This window comes from Pelophylax lessonae (genome assembly GCF_965119305.1).
Source record: "Pelophylax lessonae genome assembly, chromosome: 1".
Classification (NCBI taxonomy): Eukaryota; Metazoa; Chordata; class Amphibia; order Anura; family Ranidae; genus Pelophylax; species Pelophylax lessonae.
The window spans coordinates 371017463-371043992 of record NC_138768.1 but is presented as its reverse complement, the minus strand read 5'-3'; the positions used below and the strand labels follow the sequence as shown (position 1 = coordinate 371043992).

Below are 26530 nucleotides of genomic sequence, written 5' to 3'. Positions count from 1 at the left end.
TACCCTCCGAGTCACCTATCAAGATAAAGCACATTTTTTTCAGTCTCCTGCAGCTGTTGTTTCCTGGTTGAAGTCCCTGCCTCGCCAAGACCGCGCGTCTGGACACCGTGCCCCTGATACCTGACCTGTCTTCTCGGATGCAGTTTTGGTTCAGTTTCATGATGGCTGTCTCTCGTCCAGGACCACTTGGACTCTTTTTTTGGGAGTGTTAGGGTGCCTTACAGCCCTGCTAGTGAGGGGAGCTCCCCCTCCTTGAGCTAGGGGCTGCCCTGTTTTGATTCCCCCTTGTTCTCAATCATTTTTCCCCTTGACTTGTTGGATATTGGACGCTACAGTTGAGTACTTTCCTTTTTGTTGCATGCTGGGGACACTGCCCAGGTTGGTCTTAGCCGACTGACCCTGGCTGGCCACGTTCTCTCGCCTCCAGTACAAGTTTTGGGATAAAGCCCGCGCCTAGTTTGGTCTTTTTTGCTCCTTTTCTTTTGGGCGTCCGGGCAGGGGATTCCGAGGGGTTATTTTGTTTTTTCCCCCCTCCCTTTTTTCTCCCTGGTTGTTTGTGTGCTGGGGGGCTGGGGCTATTTTTCTTTTTGTGAGCCCTGTCCCCCCATTGTCTCATTTCTTTCTTGTCTGGTCGGGTGTGTGTCTGTGTGTGTGGTGTGTATGTGTGTGACTGGCTTTCTGTTGCCTTCCTCTGCCTCCGGGGTCATGCTGCTGTATCTGGGGATATGGTGTGTTGGGTTTCACAGCCCTTTCTTGATTATTTGATGTTTTATCTATGTCACGGGTCACGTGTGTCTCCTGGAACGTGAGGGGTCTAAATTCGAAATTTAAGAGGGCCATGTTATTTGATTTCCTGAAGAGCCACAAACCGCATGTCCTGTGTTTGCAGGAGACGCACCTGACTGGCTCTCGCATCCGTGCGCTACACAAACATTGGGTCTCTAGTTCCTATCACTCCACTTACTCTAATTACGCTAGGGGGGTCTCCATATTGATCCGTAAGGGGTTGCCCTTTGTGTGTTCCAGGGTGCTCACGGACCCGTTTGGCCGCTACATATTTTTACACTGCCACATTCATGCGGTACAGCTCCTCCTGGTGGTGGTATATGTGTCTCTTCCTGTTACGGCTGCCTTTTTCCCGGACCTGAGTGTGGGGTTGGCTGAGTTTCCCTGTGTTCCTTCTCTCCTCTTGGGGGACTTTAACTCGGTTCTGGACCCTGTCCTGGACCGCTTGAGGCCCCTCCAGCATGAGTCTAGGCTGTTCAGTCAGTGGTGTGCCTCGTATAATTATGTTGATGTCTGGCGCCTGCGCCACCCTGTGGCGAGGGTTTATTCTTGCCAATCTAGAACGTACAATGCTCTTTCCAGGCTTGACTATGCCCTGACTTCATCTGACATGACGCCTTTGGTTCGCTCTGTGGACTATGTTGCTCAGACGCTATCGGACCATTCTATACTTACGGTTGACTTGATGTTGGGCCACAGGGTCGCTTTTCGGACGTGGAGGCTCAGCCCTTTATGGGTCTCTGCGCCTGAACTGCGGGACTTGGTCCTCCAGGATATGAATTCCTACTGGGAATTTAATGCTCACTCCTCTACCGCGGGGTCTCACTGGGATACCTTTAAGGCCTCTACTCGGGGGGCCTACATCTCCCGCATCGCGGCCCATCGCTGTTCCAGCCAGGCTGCTTTGCGTGAGTTAGAGAACTCCCTGGCCGCTGCGTGTGCTCGTTACGCTGCTGACCCTACTTCGGTGCTCCGGGATGCCCTGGTCGGGGCCCATACAGCCCTTAAGCTACACTTGATTGACATGACCCGTAAACAGCAACTGTATCTTGCTGCTAGACTGCATGAACATAGTGGGAAGAATGGTAAACTTCTAGCATTTCTCTCCAGGGCGGATTACGTGGACTGATCGATTGCCCGGATTAGGACGACTGATGGTTCGGTGGTGACGGACCCACTGCGAATTAATGAGATGTTCCGCTCCTTTTACTCTGATTTGTATTCGGAGCAGGGGACGGTTGACGAGACCGTGCTTGTTGGGTTTTTGGACTCGTTGGTCTTCCCGGTGTTGTCCGATGCCCACAGGCTAATGCTGGACGCCCCTCTGACAGCTAAGGAGATCGAGACTGCTGTAGGCTCCTTGCCATCTAATAAGACCCCTGGGCTTGATGGCTTGCCCGCGGAATGGTACCAAGAGTACCCCGGGGACCTTGCCAGTAGACTGCGGGACCTCTATGCGGGGCCCTGGATGAGGGTAAACTCCCGGCATCTATGCGGGAGGCTCTCATAGTAGTACTGCCCAAACCGGACAAGGACGGCTTACTGTGTGACTCATATCGACCTATTTCGCTGCTTAACAGTGATGTGAAGATTCTTGCAAAAATTTTAGCTACCCGTCTTGCCAAGGCTATAACTACACTTATCCATCCTGATCAGAATGGGTTCATGCCTGGGAAGAGCACGTATGATAATATCCGCCGGCTCCATCTACATCAATATACTGCAACTAAGGAGGAGTGGCCTGGTGTTGTCCCTTGATATTAGGAAGGCCTTTGATACTGTGAGATGGGACTTCCTTTGGCAGGTCATGTCGAAGATGGGGTTTGGCCTCCCGTTTATCAAATGGGTGCGTCTGCTCTACTCGCGGCCGCTAGCCAGAATTTGTACGAACAAGGATGTATCTCCGACCTTTTCCCTCCACCGTGGTACTAGGCAGGGCTGCCCTCTGTCGCCGTTACTGTTTGCCCTTGCCATTGAGCCCCTGGCTCTGGCGGTGCGACAGACGGTGACAGTGGGTGGTATCATTTGTGGTGGCCTGGAGGAGAAAATTTCGCTGTATGCGGATGATGCCCTCATATATCTGGATGGCTCCGAGTCCTCTTTTGAGGCCTTGATGGGAGTGGTGGAGGAGTTTGGCGGGGTGTCTGGCCTTCGAGTGGGGTGGGATAAATCGGTGGCTTTTCCGCTTGGCCCGCCCGCGGATTATAGTTTTTTGCAACGTTTTGGCGTTTCCCTCTCTCCAGCATTTAAGTACTTGGGGATACAGGTAAACATGGATCTCCAGGCTTATAGTTCTTTGAATGTACAGCCTATTATCGCACATATGGAGGTTCGGCTGCGTACCTGGTCTTCGCTGCCACTGAATCTCATTGGCAGGATTAACATTTTTAAGATGATTTACTTACCAAAATTCCTTTATGTTTTTCGGGCTTCCCCGGTTTTTCTACCTAGGCGGTTATTCAATAAAATTGATTCTGCCCTTACTTCCTTTTTTTGGCAGGGCTCCCGCCCTCGCATAGCTAGGTCCTCTCTCCAGGCCTTCAAATTTCAGGGGGGCCTGGCGTGTCCAGACCTTTATAAGTACTTCATTGCGTCCCAGCTTACCTACCTTTACGATGGCTTTGACGAATCTCCTGGTAACTCCTCCACCATTCTCGTATTGGCCATGCATGGCTCGCAAGCACAGGCTACAGATGCTCTACACAGATCTGTCCCTAGACGCTGCTCTCGTGCCTCTCCTATGGAGGTAGGATGGTTGGCCTGGCATGCTGGTAACAGGATGCTAGTGGAGACGCCTGCCGTGTCTCCCAATGCCCCATTGTGGGATAATCACAACTTCCCCGAGCTCTTTGGTCGTCCGGATTCGGGCTGGTGGTCTGGACTTGGGGTGACTCATGTCTCTCACGTCTTTCGGTCGACTCATTTTGTTTCCTTTGATGACCTGAAGGCCCACCATGGTGTGAGCAACTGTTTTTTCTTTAAATACTTGTTATTACGCCACGCCGCCCGTGCGCAGTTTGCTGGGCTGACCCTGTAGCTCGGGGAATCCCCGATGGAGCTGTTACTGTCTATTCAAGGGATAAATAAAATGGTCACTATGTTTTATATGAGGCTGCAGGCGACGGGTGCTGACCCGTTTAAAACGGCCATGGGCCGGTGGGTCGCACTCCTGCCTGACCTGACAGAGGAGACATGGGAGGAGGCCACGGAGGTTTGCTTCCAGGATCTTATTAGCTCAAACCATAGGTTAATACAGTTTAAATTCATTCATCATCTGCATTATACACCTCAGAAGTTGGTCCGTATGGGGGTTGCCCCGGGAGCCGCTTGCCCTAGGTGCGGCTGTCTCGCAGCGGACTTGCTCCACATGTTCTGGTCCTGTCCCCATGTTAGTGGATACTGGACATCTATTTTTGCCTTTTTTACTGATAAACTGCACCTATCGGTCCCTCTTACTCCTGAGGTAGGCCAGCTGGGTGTGTTGAATGACATTATACATCGTGTACGCCCTAGGATCCTGCTCCGCATCCTATTGTTCTATGCCAGGAAACTTATTTTATTACATTGGAAGATGGCTGAACCGCCTACCATGCAGGAGTTCTATGCTTTGGTGCGCAGTGATGTACCGCTTTATAAGCTAATTTATAAGAGTAGAGGGTGTCCTAAAAAGTTCACTAATGTCTGGCAACCTTGGCTTGATGTGGAAGACTCGTATTGGGCAGATGCCCCTCTGCCCTCCAGCTTATCCGTTGACTGATTCTGAGTGGCCCCGGATAGTATGCGGTTTATTTTTTACTGAATAAGATGTATGTTATATACCCCCCCCCCCCCCTTGGGTACCTGGAGGTAGGGGAAGATGTGTGAATGTGGATGTGTTGGTGTGTATGGTGTAGTCTTTTGTTGTGTGTTTCAGTTCTTTGGTGGTGTTGTTAGTCTTGTTTGTGTGTCTTTCCCCCCCCCCCCCCCCCACCTCTGGTCAACCCAGAAGGTGTTTCTACTGTGATGACCGGTCGGGTGCGTAGCCTCGTAGCTGCTTGGTTCTCCTGGTCTTCTGTGGTACGCACCCCCTTTTCCCCCCTTCCCCCTCTTGCGGTGGGCCATCACGGTCCCTCTCTATTCCCTCCCCCCCCCGGTATTGTTAGGTTAAGTTGTCTTCTGATACCATTGTGTAATTTACATGCTTGCCTTACACTTGTTTTATGGGCAATGTCTGCCCTTGTGTGTTTTTTCTTTGTTATTGTTATGCAAAAATGTAAATAAACACCTTTTAAAAAAAAAAGGTTATGAGGTGGGAGCGTCTCCATTACTTTATGACTGGATCTCCTCTCCTTTTTATTTTTCAGGTTCATTATCCAGGTTGGTTTTAGCCATTTCTGAATGTACATTTATATGTTATTTGTCTTGGGGTGTAGACCTATTAGATGGCATGAGACTGAGTTTGTCTCATTATACCAGAATACGGTAATCATAATTCTGCTGTTCTGTTTTGATCTGTGTAGACTGAGAGGTGTTCATCCTCCTCTTCTATTTCTGTTAATTTGCTATGGATGATTATTGATCTTCTATTATTATTACTATTATTAATATACAGGATCTATATAGCGCGAACAGTTTGCGCAGCGCTTTACAATATAAGGGAAGACAATACAGTTACATTATAATTCAATACAGGAGGAATTAGAGAGCCCTGCTCTTTAGAGCTTACAATCTTCTATACATTTGTTAACCTTTTGTCCATACTAATAAAAATATTGAAAGTAGAAAAAGACCCCTGATAAAACTAATAATGACCCTTCTTGGGTCATACTACTCATTTTATTTGAGTTTTACATGCCTGGGTTACACTTTAAATAATTGTTGTTACTTGTAGCATTTTCCATTTGTAGTTTAAAGCTGAACTCCTGGTAGAGCTAAAAGAAACACATAAATGCAGCTCTGTAATTATCAATACATCATTAAATGATGTATCAGATCCAATTTCACACTACTGCGCTGCTGATTGACTGCAGTGCAGTGTACCCACGGTTTTCGTGCAGATGACCCTCAATGTACTATAGACTTTCTATTAGATTTCACGTTTTCTGAAATGCATGCTGCATCTTTGCATAAAAGTGATTGATCACATCCCCCTGAGGAAGACACGAGGTCCCTGTGTCGTCACGCGTAGGGGAGGGGCAAGGACGGACGGAGCGCTTCACTGATTGTGAGACTCTCGGGCTGCATTGGCAGAGGAGAAGATACACAGCCACGGCGTCTCCCGCTTTTCCATTACGGCTTGATTCGTTGCATGGATAACTGTACACTGCTTGTTAAAGGTGCATGGATGCACTGAAATATGTGAGTTTATATCGATTCTTCTTTTATTGAAATAAATGTTTTAAAGGTATAAGCACTATTGGAGATTTCTTTTTCGCATATAACACAGTGAAACTTGCTGCTGGAGTGTCATGGTTTGGATGGATTGATTCGCCTGATTCCCGGTATAAGGGCCTATTTAAATCGTGTTTTGAGCCATGGACCACTGGTTTAATAAGACCTAGAAGGGTCAACCCTGAGAAGGAGCCCCTATAGATGAGCCTATTATAATCGTTTATAAGGTGAGCGCCCACTCACAAGGGGGTGCACAGTGATTCTAGGATCTGTGACACTCTGGTCACTCACTATCTTGGGGAGCACCCGCCACCTTTAGGTGGTTCTGAGCACTGCAAAGAATTGTCATTCGCACTGATTCACAAGGACTTGTATTTTCTATTTTTGGACACCAATTATATATCAATATTTTTCACTTATATATTTTGCACTTCATTATTGGATTAATTTATGTTGGACTATATTAGGACTGTTTAGCACTGTGGTTTGCAAATTGATGTACATTGCACAGTATTTGCACTACGCACTTATATGAGGATTTTAATAGATTTATTGAGAGTATATTAGGTTTTATTATATTATTTATTATACTAAATTATTCACCAATCACTTTGTACATTTTATATTGGTCATTATTTATATATACCAGATTTTTTTTATCGATGAGGATTATTAGGGATTCATCCAATTGAACTTGTATATGCACCAGTTTATTGAAGATATTTATCTTATATAATAGATTTTTATTCTGCGCAACACAGTTTTATATATGTTAGGTGTCCGATCTGTTTGCCGCAATGTCACAGTCCCACTAAAAATGGCCGCCATTATTAGTAAAAAAATAAATAAAAATGACATAAATCTTTCCTCTAGTTTGCAGACATGATAACTTTTGCGCAAACCAATCAATATGTACTTATTGAGATTTTTATTTTATCAAAAATATGTAGCAGAATACATATTGGCCTAAAATGATGAAAAAATTAGATTTTTTAATTTTTTTTATTGGGAATGTTGTATAGTAGAAAGTAAAAAATATTGTTTTTTTTTTCAAAATTGTCACTCTATTTTTTTGTGTATAGCGCAAAAAATAAAAATAGCAGAGGTGATCAAATACCACCAAAAGAAAGCACTATTTGTGGGTAAAAAAAGGATATAAATTTTATTTGGGTACATCGTTGCACAATCCCGCTATTGTGAGCTAAAGTAACGCAGTGCCGTATCGCAAAAAATGGCCTGGTCATTAAGGGGGTAAAACCTTCCTGTCCTTAAGTGGTTAATCCATTTTGGAATAAGGCTGTAACATAACAAAATGTTGAAAAAATGAATCACTGTGAATACTTTCCGGATGCACTGTATATTAACCAGTTCCAGACAGCCCACCACATATATACTGTGGCCAGGTGGCGCGGCTGCACAAAATTGCTTACAAGTACAGGATGCACACCTGTGGGTAGGGGGCGTGCGCGCTCGCCCTCTGTCTCCAAGGTGATCTGATTTGGTTCAGAACCAATCAGTCATTAGGTCCAGGCAAATAATTTATGGCCAATTGCAGAACATCCAATTGCAGAACGTCCTGTGCCTGTGTAGTGTAACCACAGGCACAGGGAATTATGCAATCTCCTCTACTGGAGAGAAGAAAGCATCACAGTGAGTACACAAGCACTACACTGACACCAGTACACATAGGCACATATTTAACCCCCTGATCACCCCCTAGTTAACCCTTTCACTCCCTGTCACAGTGTCATTAATACAGTATACAGATAATTTACTGATCACTGTATAAGTGTCACTACTGGTGACGCCAGTTAGCGCCAGCAGAAGTCAGCAGTAGTTATCCTCAGTCCCAGATAGGTTTAGGGTACCCACCATATATCCACTAATAAAGGTTTAACCCCTTAAACAGCCCAAGTTAACCCCTTCACTGCCCTGTCACAGTGTCACTATATAAAGTGTACAGATAAGTTAGTGATCACTGTATTAGTGTCATGGGTGATGCTAGTTAGCGTCAGTGTCAGTCTTAGTATAGGGTCAGGGTCCCGCCACATATTTTATAATAAATTTTTAACCCCCTGATCGCCTCCCAGTTAACACTTTCCCTCCCTGTCACAGTGTCACAATAAAGTGTACAGATCTTTCTTTCTGATCACTGTATTAGAGTCATGGGTAACACCAGTTAACGTCAGCATCAGCGTCCGTTAGGGTCAATCCCAGACAGCGTAAATTGCTCATTTTACTTCCTCGCTACCTATCACAGTTTTGGAGGCCATGAAATGCCAAGATAGCACAACACTCCCCCAATTGACCCATTTTTTGGAAAGTAGACACCCCAAGCTATTTGCTAAGAGGCATGGTGAGTATTTTGCAGCACTCATTTGTTTTTAAAAATTAAGAAAGAAAAGGAATATTTTTTTTTTTTTATTTTTTCAAATTTCAAAACTTTGTGACAAAAAATGAGGGGGGGGGGGGGGTTGTGATATCTTGGCATTTTATAGACTCCAAAACTGTGATAGATAGTGAGGGGTGAAATCAATAATTTATGCCCTTAGAAAGCCTGAAGGCGGTGATTGGTTTTCGGGGTCCTGTACGCGGCTATACTGCCAAAAAGTCTCACACATGTGGTGTCCCCATATTCAGGAGAAGCAGCAGAATGTATGTTGGGGTGTAATTCCACATATACCCATGGCATGTGTGAGCAATATATCATTTCAGTGATAACTTTGTGACAATTTTGGGATGGGTAATTTAGGGGGGGGGGGGGTTGTACTGCGCTGACATATTAGCACCTCAAGAAATGAGATTGGCAGTCATAAACTAAAAGCTGCGTAAATTCAAGTACATGTACCATAGGTTGTAGACTACAGTATAGACTCTATAAATTTTGCACAAACCGATAAATATACACTTTTTTAATTTTTTTTTTACCCAAGACCTGGCTCAATACATTTTGACCTAAATGTATGACAAAAATTGAGCTTTTTGGATTTTTTTTTTATAACAAAAGTAGAAAATATAATTTTTTAATATATTTTTCATTTTTTTTTTCATTTATATCGCAAAAAATAAAAATCCCAGTGGTGATCAAATACCACCAAAATAAAGTTCTATTTGTGGGAAAAAAAGGACTCAAATTTTGTTTGGGTAAAGCGTTGCAAGACCACACAATTACCAGTTAAATCAGCGCCGTGCCAAATTGCAAAAAGTGTTCTAAGGGGGTAAAACCTTCGAGAACTGAAGTGGTTAATGAAAGCTGCAGCTTTCAAAATACTAAAAATGACCTTACCATGTTAAAGCTTACATAAGATTTTCATGGTTTTCAAGATTTCTTTAAGGCAACATCTTGTTTAGCTAAGTGTGCATCCCACCTAGAATAATACTTTCCTTGCCAATTTAGCAATCTTTCTTCCAACAGGTTCCTGGCAGGCAGCTCTTCACACTGCGCATGCGTGCCATGGCCTCCCTAATTTTTATGAGCAAACCATGCTCTCAGAGTCACTATAAGTATGGCTTCCCAAGAGGGTTGGGGGGTATGAAAGGATAACTTAATTATTGTGTTTATTGAATTTATTACCTATTTCCTCTAATTTTCAGTATCTGGCTTGCAAACAATCCCACATGCTTTCAAGTAGTTAAAATTATTTGCTCTTTGTTGTTTTTAAACGAGCCCTCATGTAGCCCTAAATGGAGGTTTCTTGAAAGTTGAACTCCAGTCAGCAATATACAGTATATTAATGATTTAATGCTTGTTTAGTCTAAGCCAGTGCTTCTCAAAGTTGGTGATACTGCCCCCTGAAGGTGCTGTAATGATCCAAGGGGGCGGTAGTAGCCTTGAGTGCAATTGGGAGGTGTTCAATTAAAAAAAAAATCAGTGGAAGCATAAAGAAAGAAGAGAAGTGTAAAAAAAATGTGAAAGCGTTTGCACATGCTTCATCTGTTGTGTAACATAGAGTTGAAGTCATATTGATTACTTTATTTTCCAAATAAACACACAAAATGCAAGTCAAAATTAATCAGTGGTCAGGTCTACCAACATGTCTAAAATCCTAACTTCAGGCAGAAAAAAAAAAATCCCTTGCAGCGGGGTTGCACCCTAAGCGCAGCGCGGTTAAGGTTTAGGTTAAGCGCTCATTTTGTTCAGGGGAATGGAAAAATCTTTATACTTACCTGAAACTCTGCTCCCCTGCCCAATGGCGCTCCCCCACAATCCAGCGGTGGACTGTTCCTGGTGTCCTCACTTCCAGAGCAGGGCTATGGCTGCTGCTCTGGGCTGATGACATCAGGACTCAAGAACGCTAGAGCAGAGAGAAGTGGAGGATCAGGTAAGTACATCTGCTTTTATCTTTGTAGATTTCCAGGGGGACACTGAGTAATTTTTTTTGTAAAAGGGGGCGGTGGGCCAAATAGCCTTGGGAACCTCGGATGGAAGGGGTGTAATGCAAAGGAATACTTAGCCTATTCTTTGTTTAACAGCAATAAGCGCTTTTCTTTGCTTGCTCTCCAGAGTGTGGGTGGGCCTTCAACATGATTTTATACAATGTAGGACCAAAAGGGGACTCTGGTCTTGCATTGTATGTAATGACTATGGCAAGGTGAGTGGCTACATAACTAGAAAAGAGACTTGACTTTATTGGACTGGAATGAGCAGAGAGATAGCCTTTGAGAGTGAGGAATAAGGTAACTAATTCTCCCTATTTACATGCACCCTAGACTTTAAGGGAGAGCACAAGCATAAACACTTTCTACAGTTTTAAATAATGGCCAGACTTGGTAGCAAATACCAAAAAGTGTCTCCTTTTTTCTTTGCTTGCTTGATCTGCTGTCAGACACCCCAGAAACTATGCAATTTCTAAATTTCTGAGAGTAAACATTGGCCCAGGACAAGTCATGCTTTCCCGCTGCCACATGTCTCAGGCCAGGGGATTGGTTGCTTAGGCATTATGCACTGAATTCTGGGATTTGAGGGAAAATTGTTACATATTCATATGGAAAAAAAAAATAATTGTTCACGCTCATCAGGCTAGATCAACAATTGGGGAAACAAGTGAAATTAAAACATTGCTGCACAGAAAACAAAAACATGACAAGATGGAAAAGAGATACCATTCCAGTGAAGGTTATAATAGGGTGGGAAGAATGCTCCTTCCATTGGTGGTCAGAAGAGGCTCCCTCCTAGAGTGATGTGCTGGGGAGGGGACGAGAGCCTTTCCTATCTCCACATCGCTCCAGCCATCTCTTGCACTGTGCCATAGAAAGCTGTCAAAATGACAGTTAAGTACTGCTGATTATATAGATTATACATTTTTATATGAAGGCCTCATGCACACAGGGTGTTAGAAAAAACGAGCTGCAAAGCCACTAATAACGCCAGGAAAAAAGAAGCTGTAAAAATTAGCTTTTAGTAGCTTTTTGCTTTGGCGTTAATGAGCGTTAAGCCGCAATAGCTTTTAGCAGCGTTTCTCTGACTCTATTCTAAATCAGTGGTTCCCTATCAGAGTCCTCTTTGATCTGACTTTCAGCCTATTGATTTGAATGGAAGTCACGTCGAAGTCAAACCATGATGATCCGACTTCTGTTGCGACTTGTGCTCTGAGTATCTTGAAGGGTAGCCCCACGCCAAAATATATAAAAAAAATTGCGTGGGGTTCCCCCCCCCAAGATCCAGACCTTTTACGTCTGGCATGGATCTTAAAAAGGGAACCCCATGCCAAAATAAAAAAAAACACAGCATGGGCCCCCCCCCCCAAGACCATACCAGACCCTTCAGTCTGGTACGGATTTTGAGGGGAACCCCCAGACCAAAACAATAAAAAAAAGTCATGAGGTCACCCTTCAAAATCCATACCAGACCCTTATCATAGCATGTAGCCCGGCAGGTCAGGGAAGGGGAGTGTGCCGACTGAGCGCCCCCCTCCTGGACCATACCAGGCCGCATGCCCTCAAAATGATCTTCTCCCTCCCATCTTCTCCCTCCAGTGTTCTTTCTCTGGTCTTCTGCCTCCTGTCTTATCTGCCTCCGGTCTTCTCCGCCGCCAATCTGGTCCTCCTGTCTCCCGTGGTTATGCCAGCTCTGCTCTCTGCCAGTTCTTATATAGCCATAAGGCGTGGCCATCAGGTGAAATCACAATGAGACCTAGCCCCTTATGAGGTCAAGGAGAAAGAACTCTGGAGGGAGAAGATCGAAGGGAGAAGATCAGAGGAAGAAGACCTGAGAGAGAAGATTGGATGAAGATTTTTAATAAAGGACTTCTCAAAACCGTCTCTTGTCTTTATTTACACTATATTGCTTTTTTGGGGGGAGAATGGGTAGGGGTACAATGTACCCCATACTCATTCCCATAGTGAAGGGCCAGAATCTAGGGGCCCCCTTGATTCCAGGTTCCGATAAGTCCCCTGCCCGCAGACCCCCAAAACCACAGCCCAGGGTTGTTGGGAAGAGGGCCTTGTCCCCATCAACATGGTGAAACGGTGCTTTGGGGTAGGGGGGTTGAGCCCCCCTTGGGTTTGAGCCCCCCTTGCCCCAAAGCACCCACCCATGTTGAGGGCGTGTGGGGGGGATGCGCACTCATCCCCTCCCCTTTTCTGACCTGTCGCGCTGCATGCTCATAATAAGGGTCTGTTATGTATTTTTGGGGTAACCCCATACCATTTTTTTTGGCGTGGGGGTTCCCCTTAAAATACGTACCAAACCGAAGGGTCCAGACCCCACACAGTGTTTTTTTTTTTTTTCATTATGGCGTGGGGTTCCCCTTCAAGGTCCTCAGAGCACAAGTGGCACCACAAGTCGGCTCTCATAGGGAACCATTGATTTCGAAATGTAAAAAAAAAAAAAACAAAGAACGACTGACGCGGCTTAGTGCTGTATCCGGCATTAAGCAGTGTTTAGCAGCCTTTAGCAGCATCAGACATTTTTACAGCTGTAATGCCAGTCCTCAGAACGTGCAGGCCCTGGGTTTTTTCTGCAGATGGAAAACGCCTATGCCACTTACAGCTCCTAAATGCCTGTATGTGCATGAGGCTATAAAGTAACATGGAGGGCGTTTTTAAGCTGCAAAAAAAAAAAAAAAACGCCTGTAGCTCCTAAAAGCGGCTGTAAAAACACCCTGTGTGCATGGGGACAAAAACGTTAGCTACCTCAAATTCGGGGGGAAACAACATGCAATGTATTCTACTGTTTTATTGTTTAGGGATTTAGAACTATTTCAAGTGAAACATGCTTAAAATTAGTTGTGTTTTAGAGTACTTTCCTATGATTTCTAATGTGTATGAAGAACTGGTCATTACTCTGGATGTTAGTGGTTGTGTGTCTTCACCACTTGCTAGGAGGTTTTGCATTCTGGAAAGAAAAATTGCTAGGAGTATTTTGGGCACACACTTTATTGCATGTTATATAATTTGAAGTTAGGAATGTTGGCAGATGTCTTCTCTGCTTGTAGCTACATAACCTTCTTCTAGTAGCTGTGAACCAACGACTTTCTGCGTGTCTTATGCTGTATTACATTACATTAGATTACATGGAAATTTTCCATGTCATGTGAAACCACATAGCAGTATAGCCTCATATTGTGTAGTAAGTGGCAAATTATTTCTTAAGATTTAGCTGTGCTTCTATAGGAAATAAAATACTTCAAAGGGAGTTAGCTAGGTGATACACTGGTTTAGTGTATTTTGGAAGTCTGAGGTTATGTCGTTTCCTTTGAAATCTCCTTTGAGTATATGCTGTATATAATACATACCTCCCAGCTTTTTTAGATGGCAAATAGGGACAAGATTAGTTCCCTAATGTAAAAAAAGATTAGTTAAACCTACAAGTGCTTTTTTTTACCACTACTATTCCTTTATTTTGGCTTTTGAAATTTACAAATGCAACAATTTAGAAAAATTGGATGAAAGGATTAACACTGGGAAACACTTTTTGAAAGATAAAAAGTACATTTTATATACAACTTCATAAATCAGACCAAAATGAGAGACAAATAAGGAGGAAAGAGGGACAGATGGACTTTGTTTCCAATCAGGGACAGTCCCTCGAAATCAGGGACAGTTGGGAGCTATTATTTAAACCTACAAGTGCTTTTTTTTACCACTACTATTCCTTTATTTTGGCTTTTGAAATTTACAAATGCAACAATTTAGAAAAATTGGATGAAAGGATTAGCACTGGGAAACACTTTTTGAAAGATAAAAAGTAAATTTTATATACAACTTCAGAAATCAGACCAAAATGAGAGACAAATAAGGAGGAAAGAGGGACAGAGGGACTTTGTTTCCAATCAGGGACAGTCCCTCGAAATCAGGGACAGTTGGGAGCTATGTATAGCACTATAATCCTTGATAAAGCTGCACAAAAACTCCAATGCCACTTACAGATAACCACTGCAATTGAAACCGTTTAGTACATTGTACATATAAAGAATTCCCTGGACAATGCAATTAAGCATACTAAAATCATTGTACATACAGTAACTGTGCATAAATGTAGGTAACTTCCTATTTAGAAACAATAGTCTTGACCCAGCAGGGAAACAGGCAGCAATAAAAGCTTAACAGGGGGTTCTAATCCGTTCACACTTCATCCAAAACTTTAAAAAGTTGTGGCTATTACATAGACTTTATGGGCCAGTTTGATTTTACAAACGATATGCCATCTAAAGGATACCACTAGCTGTGTCTGGCTTCAATACTTTCTGAATCCCCAGATCAGAGGATGAGTACAGTTCAAGGGGAGACAGGGAAAAACCAAAGGTCCTTATGTGCACACTTGTTTCTCATCTTTGTTTCAAAGTATTGAAGCAATGGGGATCAGCATAACAGCCAGGCAGCTAGCACTGTCAGAAAAATAAGGCAGCTGTGCCAACCCACATGTTTCTTAAATAAAGGGTTTCCTTTAGTAAAAAAAAATCAGAGCAAAGGAAAGAATTAAAGTACACCTACCATGAAAAAAAAAATGCGGGCTGGAATTATTTTTTTTCTCAAACTGCTAGTTCACTAGCTGTGGTCAGCATCGATAGATTTGAGCCACCAACATAGAAAAATAAGCAGGTCAAATATAACAAAAAAACTTTCTATTTCTATGCTTTTTTTGTTTCAGTGATTATGTAGCTGTTATGACAATTATCACTCCACTGGTTCTGATAAGGAGCAATTTAAAATCAATACATTTACCAATTAGCAGTTGTGTAATGAAGCAGATCTGCCTCTTTTTATTTTTATTTTTTTTGGAAATAAATAAATAAATAATAAGATATTTGTTGCTATTAAAATATCACCTCTTGGTAACTTGTACTTGTTTTCTTAGGTCACTATATTTCACTGGATACAACTCATGGGGTTCAAGGACAGAGAGCTGTCCTCATCAGTCCCGACCTGCAACCTGATGAATGGAGCTGCCTTCGATTGGTTTACCAGATAACTGGTGCGGAATTCTCTCCCAACCCAACCATGTTGAATGTTTTTGTTCAGCCTGAAGGCGAGAGCTTTGATCATCTGCTGTGGTCCACCCAGGAACAGTCCGATGGCTGGCTAATAGCAAGTGTTGATTTGAGAACTACATCAAAAAGGTACAAGGTAAATGAGCAATAATAATAAATGGTTAAACAGTTTCGCAGGTGTGTGTAAATTACAATATTAGCTAAAAAGAGGTAAAAATATATTGGCAAGTAAAACACACACAGTTGTATTTTATGCTTTTCAAGCTCTTGAACAGATTTCTGCTACAAATTCTATTTACATGACTTTGAAAGAACTTTGAAATAAATGGGTAAGCAAATTGAGTTCAGAAAAAGTTACGTAGCAGTTCCTGCATATATCTTTAAATGGTTTTCAAACTGCTATGGGAGCCCAAAATTTACGACAATGTTATGAAAATAATGAAATTAAGATTGGGCCCTTCCACTTCCTGCCTACAGCATCTCATTGGTCCATAAATATGACGACCAAGCTCAATTGACCGACAGTAATGTGTGGGAGATGCCAAGGCTGGGCTGTGCTTCAGGAACTAAATGTTTTCTTAATAAAGAAATCAGTCTGGAGGCCATTTGTTGGTACTAGAAAAGTGTGTCCATTCTTTGGAATACAGGGAAGACAGGAGATAGGAGTATCTTAAATGAGGGTGTACAGCCTAATTGGTGTAAGAAACCTCCTGTGCTTTTCATTTTTTATACAATGCACAATGCGGGTAGGGGAGCTCTGGGTAGTGGAGAGGCCGTTCACTGTTGACGTGGATATGGGGGACAGAATATAGGGGATTAATAAATGTGCTGGGGGTAGGATCCCACCAAACTTGAGGCAGAATCCCCCATTTGAAAGTGACACTTGACTTTAATACTAGATAGGAAGAGCATAATGGGCCATACACACTATAAGATTTTCTGAAGACTTTTTCCTTTAGACTTACTAAAACCATATAATATGAGGTCAAACCTAAACACTTTCAATTTGTATGCAATCTGGCAGGCCCTTGCACTGTGTGTATGGCCCTTAAGATTTGAAGAATTTGCTGGAACCTACAGTGGCCTCCATTTGATGTCCTTTTTTGCTGTCATTTGAGTAAAATTATATTTTAGTGTGGACATTTTGGCAATTATACCAGAAGTGGTCTAGGAAGCTGGGCAAAAACATGAAGATTTTTGTTGGGTATTATTTGATTTTGAATACTTTATTGTAATTTTGTGCTTTAATTTATGTTTTTCTTCTATATTTAATAAGACAAATATAAACATCCAAAGTATAGCAACCTATAGTAACAGATCAGTAATTACTTTTACTCTTCTGTGTGATTTAAAGGTGGCGTTTACTTTGTTACTGTGAGCATTATCATTGCTTAAAGCGGTAGTATACTCCGCTTTTTAATTTTTACCTACAGGTAAGCCTATAATAAGGCTTACCTGTAGGTAAAATGATTACTTCTAAACTTGCACGGTTTAGGAGATATTCACCCTGCATGCAGCCGCTGACACCAGCGGCGCATGCGCTCTGAAGGTTCGGCGTATCTTGCTGGACCTTTAGAGCTCCTTGTCGGCTCCTCGCCGGAAAGCGAACTCCCGCGTGCATGCGTGGGAGTGATGTCATCGTGGCTCTGACAACTCACAGCGCCGGAGCCGCCGAACCCAGAAGAGACATCGAGGGAACATGTCAGCTCCCTCAGCGGTGTCCGGGTGACCGTATGGGGGCTTCTTTCTAAGGTAAGTTTTTTATAATGTGCCAGTATGCGATGCATACTAGCACATTACGCCATTGTCCTGCAAGATTTTGTTTAATTTATTTATTTTATTTTTTTTTGGGGGGGGGGGGATACAACTCTTAAAGTGTAACTAAACTACTTTCTGTCATACAGCCAAAACAGGGGAGATGAAATCTCTCCAAAGTGAGGGAACCTCGGTATGTCACCAGGGTCACCAGAACTAGTGTTCCCATTGGAAGATTTTCCCCTCTATTAGTGTCCTGATGTCAACTCAAAAATTGGGCTGAGCAAAACGGAGTCCGCCTGGCATAAAAAAGCCTGTGTGAATGAACCCAAACAGGTGTTGTAATTCCTGTCCGCTCTATCCAAAACTAAAAAAGAAAAAAAAAAGTTATGCCTTTAGTTACACTGCAGGTAAATCCTGCAAGTGTGATATGATTAATATTATAATGGAATCAGGTAAAGAACACATAAAATGTGTGACCATTTTATCCTATTATGCTTTGTTCTTGCTTTTTATCTCCATTCTAGATAATACTAGAAGGAATACTTGGATCAGATGATAATAGCAGTATTGCCATTTATGAATTAAAAATTACCACAGGATATTGCATTGGTATGTATAATATTTGTAATATTAAACTGGATGATAAAAGTTTTTTTACATTTGAATTACTGGTATCTCAGCAACAAAAACAGGATATCAAACATGATTAAATCATATCATTAAAGCTGTCTGAAATCACAAGACACCAAAGACAATTAGATTTACCCATTCAATTCGGGAGTTATATTACACCTTTGTGACAAGGACACATTTCACAGAGCCTTCTTTTGATTAAATAGGAAGTCAAAATCTTTTTATATTAAGTGCAAAATGCAGTTGAAATCTAGCACAGAAAAATGATAAATTAGGCTTTTCCCACAATCTCTCCTATAGTAATTCTGAGCACAGTCTGCGGAAATGACTCCAAACAATATTTGTCGAGTTTTCTTGAGTACAAGAGCACCTGATATGTGTACTTTATGTATATTAGAATGCATTCATTATGACTGGTAAAAAAAAATGTCCATGTTTTCCTTTGCATTTTTTAAAAAACCTTTTTACTTTTTAAATCAAATGTTACTTTCTTCTTTACAAAATAAATGAAAGCGTGTGTACAGCCCAAAATTGTTGTTTCCCCTTCATATCCTGTCCTCGAGATATAACAGGAAGAAAGAAGAAATCCTTGTAAAGTGAGGGGAATTCCCCTCTTAGTGCCGGTTCACACTATTGCGATGCGGGAACACTGCGAATATACTGCATGTTCCTGTATCGCATCCGCAGCACAGGCAGTTCACACTGCCATATGCGATACGCTGGGGGTGTCAATTCGAAGTTAACGACACCCCCAGATCAGATTGCATATTGCAATGTGATCTGACAGTTCGCAGATGATTCGGATCGCACTGGTGTGAACCACCATGCGATCCGATTCTGCTGCGGACCAAAAAAAGGGTTCTGTGCGTGTTCACTGTGATTGCATTAACTGTGTGTGTGCCTAGCCAGTGTTTTTGTGTATTTTATGTGTTGCTTTTAGGCTCTGTTCACACCTGAGCAACCTGCAGCGGCAGCCACTCTTTTTTTGAGCTTTTTTTTTTGTTTTCTATTTGAGTGTTTTTTGAGTGGCACCCTTTATTTGAGTGGGCCTCCTTCTGCTCCAAAATGCTCCAAAAGAAGATCATGTACTAAATCTTGGCACAGAGCCAGGAGCGTTTGCAGTCGCAACTTTTTCCACTATTGTACAGCGATTTTTCGCTTGACAACCGTGGCAAAATCAGCCCGCATTTGGGGTGTCATTAAGAAATAACAGCGTCGCAAATGCATTCTTCCACGATTCTGCAATTGCAGACAAAATCTCACCAATTCCACCCACGATCCAGATTGCTCAGCTGTGAATGGAGCCTGTAACGGATCAACCGTCACCCCGACTGGATACCTCTGTTGACGGATGTTCCTAGTGCTTCCGGAGGGCTCCAAGCACTCCACCAGACACCATAACCACCTCAGACCCCACAAATTGCTGCAGCTTTGTTGGGGTCTCGCCGTCTCCTACCACCCTGGACCTACGACAAGGCTCCAGGTTCCAGTGGGTGAACCTCTCTTTCCCCAGAGAGTGCAGCAGGAACATGAACAAGCTCTTACAAGAGCTTAGTGATTGTCCAGTGATTATGAAGAGCATAGAAATCCCTTGTAGCATATTCCCCCCAAACATGAGTCAAGGCTTCATGAAGGTGTAAAAACACACACTCAATTTATACACACATGAGCACATCCCCCTCCAATAGTTATAGCCTGTCTTTCACTACCAGTGATGGTGAGCACCGTCACATATCTTCCCCCCAAAGGCAGACTAACCAGGTACCAGACCTCCAACTGGTGTGTGCCTGGGTTAGTCGGGTAACAAGTGCCAAAGAGTCAATCCATCATGGCAGCTTCCTTGACAAAGTTCCGCATAGTTTGTAAGTTTGTTCTGGCAAGGCGCATGGAGTTCTCATAGCCGATCAGTCTGTGGAAGTCTTGTTTGGGCAGGCCAGACTGGGCTTCTTGGGCACCCTGTGTCCCTAATAGACACAGGGCGACTTAGACGTAAGCGGGGCCTAGTGGGCTGAGAGAGGGATATTCCAACCTCTCTAAGGTAGGCTGTGTTCCACGGGCCCTCTCAATGTCTGCACCCACCCAGTACCCCAAACAAATTGTCCGGAAAACAGCGTTACTTACCCAGCCAACCTCTGGCTCTCTTGTATAATATACCCGCTGCTGGGGATAAGCGTGGACTGGCCCTTCTCTTGGGAGTCCTTTCAGCCGCTGGAGAGAAGACAGGGTAGTGGGGCTGACTTCCTCAGGCTTTTGGGTATCTGGGCCGACTGTCCAGCATCCCTGGGATATACAAGTGAAGACTGTAGTCCCATCCCCTACCACAGAATTCCATCTTTTGTATGTTGAGGACAGAGGCCAACCGCACTCTGCTCTGTTGCCAGCTCTTCTGCTGGGTTGGGGGTCCTCATTCAGGGGCACCAACTGTTTCTGGGAAGAGGAGTCAGCTGCTCCACCTTTCTTACCCCCATCTGGCGGTTGGGACAACCTTTCTCCAGTACTGTCTCCCAGGATCTAGCACACAAGAATTAGCTCTCCAAAGACCCGAACCCGATGGCCCAAAAAAGTCTAGTAATACAACATTTGACTTTCTTTTCCAAAGACTCTGGCCCGATGGCCCAAATGGGTCTATTTCAATTCAACAGATGCAATTCAACGTCAGCATTATGTTTCTCTCAACAAAAATTTCCTTGGTCAGTTGTGGTAGCCGGCCGGCCACACAAATTTTTTTTGTCTTCTTGGTCTTAGTTATTCCTGAACTCCTCCCATTTTCCTTGATAAGGTACTAAAGAGTCATACTTCTTAGATGTAATACTCTGGATGAGGCACTTGAACATATTCAAGCATGTCTCGAGCCACCCGGACGACGGGCCTCCACCCTATCAATAAAGATGGAGCGCCCATAAAACCACTGAGCCTGACCTTAGCGAATTTTTCTTTCAATCCCTCCTCGGGGGAGTCCCTATATGGCTTGGGGGCAAAGAGATAGTCCCAAATAAGCTAATCACACCACCAGTCCCTAAATTTCTCCACCAGCAGCATGACCTCCCTTGGAGCATAGGGGTAGTCATAACCATACTCCAGTGCAACCTTTTTTTGCATCCAGCGCTGTATTCTAGATAACCTGGGAAGGGTCCTCCGGGTTACCTCTCCCTGGTGGAGAAAAAGGGGTGTGAACTCTCTGAATCATTTCCTTCTCTGATCCCCATTCCCACTCGGTTTCCTCAATGGATCCCCAATCATCTATATCTTCCTCCACAGACCCATATTTTGTGTAAAAAGATGGGGAATTCACCCTGATAGGGCACTTTTCACCTTCACTGCTGGTGCTGGAAGAAGTCTCTTGGGGAATTTCTGTCTGCACAGGCTGGGGGATACTGATGGGGCGGATACCGTTAGGGCCCTGACCGGCGGTACTTCTGGCCCGGTCCCTACTGTTTGGGTGGACACAGATCCCCTCCCTATGGAGCTCTGCCACCAAACTCCCTCCCCGCAGAGTGCGAGCCCATCGGCTGCTGGTAGGGTCTTCATCTGCATCATCAGCCTGAATACCCCTCTCCCGGCACCACAGAGGAACTTAAACTCATTCCTTGTCACCTTCTGAGGGAGGCCTGTATCCCACATGACTGTAAGCTTCTTGGGACGGCCCTCGCTCTTCTCTGCCCTGAGCAGCAAATCACCACATTGCCCACATTGAACAAACGCCTGCACCCTTAGAGTAACAGTGGCACATTGAGGACATACCACTCCCAGGAACTCCCGACCTCCTCCGGTGCAAAGCGTGAGTCCACCGTCCGGTACCATCCGGATACCGGGATCCCAAACTAGTAGGTGATTGGGCTGGTAGATCTGCTCTCGGCTCTGCTCTGCAGGGTTTTGGCCCATGGTGGCAGCAATAGCGGGAACACCCTTCGCTCCTCTGGTGAACGACTTGTCTCCTTCCTCCACACGTGTCTCCCGCACAGCCGCACCCGAAGGAGGGGATATTAATAGGGTCCCCTCGGCCTCTCCGGATTGGCCAGATGTTCCCGCTGTCTCCACCCTTTCGCCATGTTGGGCGATCACTCCTCCCCTTGGGCAGTCCTGTTTGTGGCACGCTTTCCTGCGCGGTACTGTAACTCTTCCCCCGCCATGCTGCTGCACTGCAAACATTTGGGAAATAGTTGCAAAGCGGAGTATGTCACTTGCTAGACATACATCCGCCCACCTTAATCGCACTAGGGCCTCCACTGTGCTTTTCTTGCCTAAAGCCAGCCGCCCTCTCTTGCTCGGCAAGAGCAGCATTCCGCCACCGAATGCATGGTTGATACTCCTCTTCCTTGCCACACACGGCAATTAACATCTTCCATACTGGCTCCGGGACTAGCTCCACGACATACGATATGCTGGGGGTGTCTCCAAGAATGCTTCTCCGCACTAGGACGCCATCCCACCGCTTGCCATCAATGTAACGGATCAACCAGCACCCTGACTGTGTACCTCCGTTGACGAATGCTCCTAGTGCTTCCCGAGGGCTCCAAGCACTCCACCAGACACCATAACCACCTCAGACCCCACGAACCGCCGCAGCTTGGTTGGGGTCTCGCCGTCTCCTACCCACCCTTGACCTACGACAAGACTCCAGGTTCCAGTGGGTGAACCTCTATTTCCCCAGAGAGTGCAGCAGGAACATGAACAAGCTCTTACAAGAGCTTAGTGATTATCCAAGGGAGTATAAAGAGCATAGCAATCCCTTGTAGCATATTCCCCCCAAACATGAGTCAAGACTTCATGAAGGGGTAAAAACAGACAGTTTATTGAACAGACACACACTCAATTTATACACACATGAGCATCAAATTTACTTCACACAGGTCAGGGACTGAATGATTACATTATCATATGCAGATGAAATTGTATACAGAAACAGAATTAACCTGAACTAATTAGCTGGCCATCTGGACAGAACAATGTGAGGTCATTAACATTTAACAATGGGACAGGCACAATACACTTTATCTCAATATACAAACAATAGTTAAAGCCTGTCTTTTACTACCAGTGACAGTGAGCACCGTCACATAGCCTTACTAGGGGAAGAGATAGATTTTATTCCCTGCTCTGCAGAGAAAGCAAATCCATTACTCCCCCCTTGACAGAATGGAACTCTGCCTTGCTCCATTCCGTGACTCTGCCAAATGATCAGCAGATTTCATTGCTTCATGCCCCTGGTAAAAATGTCTGTCCTTTGATATGATTGAAACATGCCCATACCAAAATATACACATATATAGTGGCACGGACTGATTGCAAAGATTATTTTATAGAACCGAGTCTGTACATGGAATAATACACAAATATATTGTTGGCAAGTGTTATTCTGTAATGCACAGACCACATGCATGCAAATATCATTGCTGTCTCTGCAGTTTAAATAGAATAAATCCACAAAGTGCTATGCCAGGTATATTGCCAGGTATATTGATGTGAAGAGCTTTCTAAATGAAGAGAGAATGTCCAGAAAGGACAGTCATTAATGGTGGTTTAGATCTCCACCTTGTGTCATAAAGAATATAGCAATATATGCATCAGGACACTCTCACTAAAGGAGAGTTAATTAGAAAATCAGAACATTTCTACTTTTATCAATTATAAAATGTTTAAAATCTTACTGCTAGTCACCCATGGTCTTTGTAACATGAAACATGTGGGTCTTAGTAAAACCCAAAACAAAGATTAAACCCAGATGCATATAGCATATTAACTCCTGGTGAAGTGACGTAAGCACCAATAAACAGGTCACACCAGGATGTGGGACCTTCATGGCCTGCTTGTATATTACATGTTGTTAGTGCCTGCATGGCCTGCTTGTATATTACATGCTGTTAGTGCCTGCATGGCCTGCTCATGTGTAGTCTTAAAATAGCAAGTTTAAATGTGTCATTGCTGCCATTCCTTGAAAAGCTTATCATTTGAGAAAATATTAAGATAACATGAAATAGGTACAGGAAGTTAAAATGGAACATTTTTAGTGTTGCCTAGTAAAATCACTGACTTGGAACCACAGAAGAGGATCCTTGCTTCAGTAGACCCCTAAGTTGTCAATGCTAGACTCCTAGGTTGTCAATGTATCCAACTTTCAAGTCCGTATTTCATGCACTGCTATACAGTCAAAGTGAACCTGTGCTTTGCCACCTTCCCAAGCTGCCCTTACTTTATCTTACCTTTGTTTCCCTGCCTCTCTGTTTATCTGCCAAGAGAGAAATGTGGAACCTAGTACCACATTTAATAACACTAGCCCCTTTCTCAAACTGTTGATTGGTTGTTGGCCACTCAGGCATTCAGTTGAGTGAACCTGTTGCTTTGCTCTGCAGAGAAAAAGTACTGGCACAATGTAAACACATTATTTAAGTTAAAGTGCTGCAGGAATAGAACCCAGTCAACTGGATGTAAATGTACAGATTGTGGTTGTAAAGGGGTTTTCAGTCTTTGTGTTTTGTTTTATCAGGCGTGCTTGTGATTCCACTCAACAGACATCATATCACAGGGGAAAAAAAAAAGATTGACTTGGGAATGTCATTGCTTAGAGGTTTTGCACAGTAACCAATCAATATCAAACAAACCTTGTGTAGCAAGGTTTCCAGGCCTGTGGCCTGATGTGGGTTTGCCATCAGTACCGGTACTCTCTCCAGCCCATGTGAGCTGTGACCCTGGGTGTGACAACTGAAGCAGCGACAACTCCTGCATCTTTGTTTGTGGTTTTTATTTGGTTTAAAGGGGATGGGAGAAGGGAATGAGTGGGATACTCCTTGAGGCTTGAACTAATTACACATGGGACTTTGCTCTTGGCACTTCCTTGACGCCAGCCTACGCCAGCCAATGCTCACTAACGCTGTATATAGCCTGTAGAACACGAAAGTGCTGAATCCTTGACTATGAGTCCAAAAGATATAGGACTGATAACTGTAGAACTCCTGACACTATTGTGCTGTGGAAGTCACTGAACACTTTCCCCCCACTTTGGCTAGCTTGAGGTAGTAGGAAATAGAACTCTGTATAGCTGTACTTGCAACTGGCACACTCTGTGCAATTCAGGGCCCAACCACAGGTGCCCCCTTTCACTTGAACTCCTCAGGGTCCACTGACTATGTACCCCCTCTGTAAATTCAGGGTCCTCAACCTAGGTACCCCCTTTACAACTAGCTGGCACTGGATCCCAGAACCTCCTCCGGAGTGGTCCCCTCTAGCTTCAGGCAGACCCCCAGGGGCAATCTGCAGTACTCATGACCTGTGTAGGCTTTCCTGGGACTGGACCCCTCTCTCTCTCCGCAGGCTCTCTTGGCACACCGGATCCCCTCAGCTCACTCAGCACGCTCTGGACACTCAGGCGACAACCCGAGACATCCACCTTCCTCAGACAGGAGGAGAGACAGCAGCACTCTCCTTCCTGGGACTCTGCTCCCGCCAAAGACACCCTGTCACGCACTTCCCCCAAACTTATACCCACTCCCAGAATCCTTTGCAGCCTAATCTGCCTTCTGGGGTAGTTACAAGCTGGGATGTGTCCCCTGATTGGGCTTCCCACACTGCCCTATGAGAAGGCTCTCACAGGAGCCAGTGGGGATACTTCTCCCTTCAGCAGGCACATCTGGAAGCCCTGACACCCTACCTAACAAATCAAAGCCCAGCTGTTAAGCAGACAAGGCCCACTATATCTTTACCTAGCACCTACCTGTAGGGTGCTACACATGGTAGACTGAGTGTAATTTATGATTTAGAAAGTAGAGAGGGGATTTTGCACAGCACAGGCTTCAGAAATAACACATTGAAATGTACATTTATTCTGTAGGATAAAACATAAAACTCAGATAAGGTAATTTTTTATTTTAATTTTTTTTTAAAACATTTTTATTAGAAGTTTTTTCACATAAATGTTACAACATAGAATCATGTTCAGCATTCAGCATTACAATTCAACAGCACCATTGTACAATGCAGCTCCCAGACCAATGAAAGTGACAATCTTCCCATAAAGAGGGGTACATATAGTACAAATTCACAATAAACAATACCATACCCCCCCTGCAATACCAAGAGAAATTGAATTAGGTGACCCTCAAGGCCTATACAGATTCAGCATCTCGCCACAAAAGCAACCCTTAACCAGAGAGCAATTAATCTGACACTGGGGAGTTATCCTCTATCCAACCACCCCATACCTTTTAAAACTTGTCAGGTACCCCTCTATTAGGATATGTGGCTTTATACATCGGCAAAGCCTTGTCAATGCCTTCCAGGCCATGATGGTGGGGGCCATTGGTTTCTTTCATCACAAGATAATTGTTTTATGTGCATAATACAGGAGCAGGGTAAGCAAAGTACGGATCATATTTTTAAGTGAAACTTTCTGTCTTTAGCACAGCTGTGGTGTTTTACTGGATAACGTTAGTAACGCACTAAATGCTGTCATTTATGTTCTGGGTTTGCTTTTAAATCACCCTGCTCAAAACGCACTGCAGTTGCAATCTGCAGTGAGTGTCAATGTTAAATTAACACCCCAAACACAGGTTGCAAAC

At 43.9% G+C, this 26530-nt stretch overlaps 1 protein-coding gene across 1 annotated transcript in view; it reads left to right on the top strand.

Annotated features, from left to right (window-relative positions):
* MAMDC2 (MAM domain containing 2) overlaps nucleotides 1-26530 on the top strand; it is a 199326-nt gene that overhangs the window by 133657 nt on the left and 39139 nt on the right. Inside the window, 2 exon segments of the mRNA XM_082247924.1 lie at nucleotides 15455-15723; nucleotides 17870-17954. Coding sequence (XP_082104050.1) covers nucleotides 15455-15723; nucleotides 17870-17954 — 354 coding nt within the window.